The sequence below is a fragment of the Cryptomeria japonica genome, chromosome 9, assembly GCF_030272615.1.
Source record: "Cryptomeria japonica chromosome 9, Sugi_1.0, whole genome shotgun sequence".
In the NCBI taxonomy this organism is placed as follows: Eukaryota; Viridiplantae; Streptophyta; class Pinopsida; order Cupressales; family Cupressaceae; genus Cryptomeria; species Cryptomeria japonica.
This window is the reverse complement of record NC_081413.1, coordinates 652,764,375-652,771,114: the sequence shown is the minus strand read 5'-3', so window position 1 is coordinate 652,771,114 and position 6,740 is coordinate 652,764,375. Positions and strand designations below refer to the sequence as shown.

Sequence of the window (6,740 nt, the reverse complement as noted above, 5' to 3'; positions counted from 1 at the left end):
TCCTAGATTGAACAAATGATAGCCTCTCTTGTAGGACAAGAATGAATTCCTTAGCATAATTCAATTCATCTTGTAGCTTTAAGTTCTTCAGCCTTTCAGCATCATAATCTTCAAGTGCCATCTCAAGTTGCTTCTCCAAAGCCATATTCATGGATTTTGGTTTCAGGATCTTCCTCAAGCTATCAAACTTCCTCCAAGGTATAAGGCTCTCATACCAATTGTTGGAAACCAATAACACTGAGAGGGGGGCTGAATCAGTGTTATATCGGAATAGTAAATTTTAGCCTTATTAAAACATGCATACACCAACCGATATACCGATACATATAGAATTGAAAGAATTAAAGCAACTAATAATCCAATGACATAAATGAGAATCATAACACACAGGTTTATACGTGGAAAACCTCAAAGAAGAAAAACCATGGTGGGATTTGTGACCCACAATATCAATCCACTGGCCATATGAAGAGATATTACAAAATATGAGGGGCATGCACTTGCAGGTAGGCTTACAACCTAGAGCACACTTCTCAAACACAATAGGAGCGTCACTGACTATATAAAATTCCATATTATAATCCGGAGAAGTGAGAACTACTAAGATAGCATCTTATATACCAGAATACAGTTTCGATTTAAGCTTTGTTTGTTCCAGCCTGAATCCCTAAACCCTTGACCAAAATAACCCTTACAATAATTTCCTCACATATATGATCTCTCTAATATATTTCACATCATATTACATTCACATATCCATAATCACCTATCATATGTCTCTTGTATATGTATCTCAAAGTGATCTATCAAACTGTCCTATATACCCTATACAACTTTACATGCCTTATGTCGGCTTACAATGATATATACAATATTAAATTACATGTCAGTCAGATAACATAAATACATAAACATTAAGATCAATTGTCGATGTCGGATCCAAGATATGTTGGCCTTCAATACCGATAACCTTTACTAAACCATGTCACTCTGCATTGTCGGTGACCAAAGAAATCCTTTTGTCATGTCGGTGTCGATGTTGACGTAGTATTTGTGAAGTGCCTTCCATTACACCATAGAATCAAAACATGAAGCCGGAATACAATGCCATGTTGCCATCAAAGACAACATAGTGAAACCAACCAATAGAGTGTCAATTGCCAACACACTTATGATGGAGTGTTATTCACATATTTGTCTCACATACCCTCTTTGTATTTATAGGATGCCCATAGATTGTTTATATTATCCTATATAAGACCATTCAACTACTACTCAGTGTGGTTCAAGGGATGTCTATTGTACCCTTAAGTTACTCACATCCCAAGTGGTGCAGGAGCACCCCAGTTAGGCTAAGTATCTACATGTAATAAAGGTTCTATTTGGATACCATCTGTAAGACCTAGCCCCGGGATTGGCGTTTATAAGCCCTTGGGTAGCTAATGGTTAATAGGTTATCCTGAACCTTAACATTAGGACAGTCATTTAGATTTTATGTTCTTGTTAATAAGATCCATGTTGGATCATTCAAAACTGATTTAAGCTAGTTATTTAGTTAGGAAAAACTTTAAACTCTTTTCCCAGCGGCTAGTTGGTTTTCAACTATATTGTAACCGCTGGGAAGGCATCTACTTAACCCACAGGCGGGAAGTAGAATGCATAGAAAAAAAACAAGGTGGTAACTTTTGAAATCAATAAAAGAAAAACTCTGTTCCTATATCTTCCTTTTCTGAACATTCGTCTCCTGTAGAGGTATTCGGTGGTCTGGAAACAACCCCGCAGCAGTGTCATTTGATTTGCGTTTGCTCAAACCAGTGGATGTTGTGTGTAGCCGATTGAGGAAGGGCTGCGTGGGAAATCTGGTTCGCTAGTTGGATGCCCTAAATCGGTTCACGTTGAAGTTTGAGGATTGTTTTGAACTCCATCATGGGAATCTGATATTCCCTGGTGGAGCTTTTAACTTCCATGTCTTTGTCATACAAGTTGAAAATCGGTTTTTGTAGGAAGCGAGTTGTTTATTGATGTGTTAAGTGCACATAACCAGTTGTGTACCCAGATTCGTTGACAACCGCCACCTCCTCTGTTGAAATCGCAGACCTTTCTTATGTCGCGAACGACTCAAGATTGCGAACTCGCGCATCCCACATTCTGGTGCCAAATAACCAATAGACGGGGGTCATGGTGAGGAATCGGCAATGTTGAACCCGTACCAGTTTCGCCTGCATCCGTGGTGAATGAATGCGACTTGCAGACAACCACTTCACGCAAGGGAATTCCAAATTCGCATCCCCGCACTCAGAACTAACTAAGGCGTCGAGGTTGTTAACGCAACTATTTGAAGGCGCGGGTTGCAAACCAAGATGCACGTCAAGTGTTTACAGTAATGCCCGCGGGTGTTGGCTGAAATATCTCACAAAGGTGCACTGAAACCAGTTTGCCGATCCCTATCTTCCCGCCGAGGACCGATAAGGAAATGGTCCACGTTACCTTACACAGCAACTCTGGGTTATCGGCATTGTAATGCACACTGCGTTTGGAAGGCTTAAGCCGAGTCTTATGGTGACTTGTTGAATGCATGGTTTTCTCAAGAGCTCGAGAAGGGAAATGCGATTTTACCCCTCCAAGGTCAAACGACCTACCCAGTGGGGATCACAAGGGAAACGTCTGGTTTCGGCTGCAAGTCTGCGTAGTCCACCAAACCATTATTGGGCAACCTGTCCATTTTGATTCCCCTGTAACAAGTTAATAATTTGTGAGTCCGTCCCTGTACTTGTCGTTGACCAGTGATTGGTTAACCATGGCTTAATTGGGGGTTCAGTGATTGAACACCTTACCAGACGGCTATGAAAGCCTACCAGGAGTCCTTGATAGCAAGACTAGAAGAGTACAGGGAACACCAGAACAGAGGCCCTCATTTTCCAGATTCCTGGTTGGGTCTTGGAAGGTTTAAAAGGGGAAATTCAGAGTTAATTCACACTTCCGCTGACCACTTGCATCAAGTGGTATCAAAGCCATGTCTGCTCCTGAGGATACGGACGAGACGATTCCTATCAGAATCACTAATGTGGAGCTAGCACGTATAGTGAGAGAACAAAAAGCAGCAAATGCAGCACTTACCAAGAGACTCCAAGAGTTGGAGAAGAAGGTGGATAAAGACAAGGAGAGCGAGTCTGGGGATGATGAAGGGAGTGAAGAGGAGAAAGATGACACTGATCAAGACGTCCCGGCTGATCAGAGACCTTTCCTCAATGCCCTAAGAACCATGGGAAGAAGAACCATGGATGAAAAGACAGACCTACCAGTTTTCAGTGGTAAAATGAATGCAGATTTGGCCTTGGATTGGATAGAGGCCTTGACAAGTTTCTTCGAGTGTGAAGACATTCCAGAAAAGCAGAGAGTGAAGATGGAAAAATCCAAGTTAAAGGGTGCAGCCTTAACTTGGTGGAACTTCATCCAGACAGAGAGGGTGAAGAATGGGAAGAGTATGATAAATTCGTTGAACAAGATGATAGCCCTAGTGAAGGAAACATATGTACCAGAAGACTATGGGGTACAACTTCATAGAAGGAAGCAAAGCCTAAAGCAGAAGGATATGGACATAGGCTCCTACACCGAGGAGTTCTTGAAACTATGCATGAAAACAAATGTGGTAGAAGATGAAGAAGAGAAACTAGCAAGGTATATGAATGGTCTCAAGATGTCCATTCAAGAGGAACTCAGCCTACACTGCCCTACCACGGTGAGCAAGTGCTATCAAATGGCACTCAAGGTAGAGGAGAAGTGGAAAAGAAAGCAAGAAACAAATAAGGGAAAGAACAATGACAGTGGGAAGAACTATAGAGGAAGAGGAAACCCTTGGAACAAAGACAGCAGCAGTAGGACCAATGACCAAGCTGACAAGGAAAACCATGACTCTAATTTTAGAGGGAACTATAGAGGAAGGAGACCCTTTAATAGGGGAAGATCAAAAACGGGAAGAGGAAATGGAAATGGAACCATAAGGTGTTACTACTGCAATCAGTTGGGACACCATGCAGGAAGATGCCCAGAGAAGAAGAACAATAACAATCAAGGTGAAAGAAGAGCACAACTCGTTCAAGAGGACAAACAAGAGAACAGCGCTGGTGCAAGGGACTTGGAACTGGAGGAAGGAGTATGCTTAATGATGAGACAAATCTTTCTACAAGTACCACAAAATCAAGAACCTCCACAAAGGAAGAACCTCTTCAGAACAAAGATCAAGTGCCATGGGAAGGTATGCAATTTGCTTATAGACTCTGGTTCAACTGAAAATTTAGTTTCTAATGAAATGGTCCAAAAACTAAATCTTCCTAGGCAGCCACATCCTTTTCCTTACCATGTCTCTTGGCTTACCAAAGGTCAGCAAACACTAGTAACTGAACAAGCATGGGTAGAATTTTCAATCTCAGATTTCAAGGATAAAGTCCTTTGTGACATTGTTGAAATGGATGCTTCCCACATCCTTTTAGGCAGGCCTTGGCAATTTGACGTGGATGCCACACACCACTGTAGGAAGAATACCTACTCCATCATCAAAGATGAGAAAACCTTCACCATGAAACCCCTGCCTGATAATAAGGGTGAAAAGGAACCTACTATTATCATTATGGGTAAGAAAGAAATGATGAAAGCATTGAAAGAACCTGAAACTGAGTCCTATGTCCTGATTACCAAACCTAAGGACAGCATAAGATGTGATGATAAGGACCCTACACCAAATGAAGTCAAGAACCTTTTAGAAAAATACAGTGCTGTCACTGCTAGTGACCTACCCACAAGCCTCCCTCCCTTAAGAGAAATTAGTCACCAGATTGACTTAATTCCGGGCTCATCTTTACCCAACAAGGCCCCATACAAAATGACACCATCTCAGAATGCAGAGATTGCAAGGCAAGTTGCTGAACTGTTGGAGAAGGGACTGATTCAGAAAAGCCTTAGTCCATGTGCTGTCCCATCAGTCCTAGCCCCTAAAAAGGATGGAAAATGGAGGTTGTGCACGGACATCAGGGCCTTGAATAAAATTACCATAAGATACCGGTTTCCTATCCCGAGAATGGAGGATTTATTGGACCAACTTGGCACTGCTGGTTATTTCTCAAAAATTGATTTAAAATCAGGCTATCACCAAATCAGGATCAAACCGGGAGATGAATGGAAGACAGCGTTTAAAACAACGGAAGGTTTGTTTGAATGGCTTGTTATGCCATTTGGTTTGAGCAATGCTCCAAGTACATTTATGAGACTTATGAACTAAATTTTTAGTGATTTTATTGGTAAATTTGTAGTCATATATCTAGATGATATTCTGATTTACAGTCATAGCAAAGAAGAACACCTTGATCATGTTGAACAGGTCTTGAGGAGACTCCATCAGCACAAGTTAGTGATTAACTTGGAAAAATGCATGTTCATGAAGAAGGAACTCACCTTCTTAGGATTTGTCATATCACAAGGCACTCTAAAAATGGATCCGGAGAAGGTGGCAGCAATTGTCAGTTGGCCTACACCAAAGAATCAAGGTGATGTTAGAAGTTTTCATGGCCTTGCAACTTTTTATAGAAAGTTTATTAAAAATTTCAGTCATGTATGTGCTCCCATGCTGGATACTATAAAGGGTGATAAAAAGACTAAATTTGTATGGACTAAAGAGGCAAATGATGCTTTCCAATATCTTAAAAATAGAGTATCTCAATATCCCATCTTAACTCTTTCGGATTTCAATAAAGTTTTCGTGGTCGAGACGGATGCAAGCAATTTAGCCATAGGTGCAGTTTTAAGCCAAGAAGGCAAGGTTGTAGCTTTCTTTTCCGAGAAGTTAAATGATGCAAAGAAAAGATATTCTACATATGATTTAGAATTGTATGCAATGGTACAGGCTTTAAAAAAATGGAGGCATTATCTACTTCCGAAAGAATTCATTGTTTACATGGATAATCATGCCTTAAGTTTCTTGAACAATCAGGAAAAACTTGGAGTCAAACACATCAAATGGATGGAACAATTGCAAGCATATACATTCAATATTAAACATAAAAAGGGGGTAGCAAACAAGGTGGCTGATGCCCTTAGCAGGAGAGTTGGATTGGTGGAAGAAGTACAACTTCAGAGCATGGGAATTGACTCCCTAAAACACCAATATAAAGATGATCCAGATTTTGGCGAAATTTTTGAAGTATGCACCAAAATGGTAGGCAAATACCATACTGACTTTTCTGATTTTCTGATTCAGAATGGACTCTTATTCAAAGGAGCCCAATTGTGCATTCCTCAATGCTCCATGAGGACAAACATCATTAAGGAGAAACACTGTGGTGGTTTAGGAGGACACTTTGGCATAGATAAAACCACGGATTTGGTAAAGAGGAGTTACTTTTGGCCAAGGATGGGAAATGAAATCAAGAAGTTTGTACAGTCTTGTACCATTTGCCAGCAAGCAAAAGGAGTATCCACAAACCAAGGACTATACCAGCCTTTGCCAATTCCAACCAGACCTTGGGAATCAATCTCCATGGATTTTGTGATGGGTTTACCAAGAACAAAACAAGGTTATGACAGCATCTTTGTCATTGTGGACAGATTCAGCAAGATGGTACATTTTGTACCTTGCAAAAGCACGAATGATGCCTCTCACATTGCTCATCTCTTCTTTAAAGAAGTAGTAAGGATTCACGGTCTTCCAAAGACTATTGTATCAGACAGAGATGTGAAGTTTCAGGGTC

At 40.8% G+C, this 6,740-nt stretch overlaps 1 protein-coding gene across 1 annotated transcript; it reads left to right on the top strand.

Annotated features, from left to right (window-relative positions):
- Nucleotides 1–3,013: 3,013 nt before the first annotated feature.
- On the top strand, nt 3,014–5,275 carry LOC131045734 (uncharacterized). The gene has a single exon (XM_057979324.2). It carries the CDS (start codon nt 3,014–3,016, stop codon nt 5,273–5,275), a length of 2,262 nt encoding a protein of 753 aa, XP_057835307.2.
- Nucleotides 5,276–6,740: the final 1,465 nt, after the last annotated feature.

Excerpts from the sequence above, each read along its gene's own strand:
- LOC131045734 (XM_057979324.2), top strand. The coding sequence starts at position 3,014 with ATGTCTGCTCCTGAGGATACGGACGAGACGATTCCTATCAGAATCACT.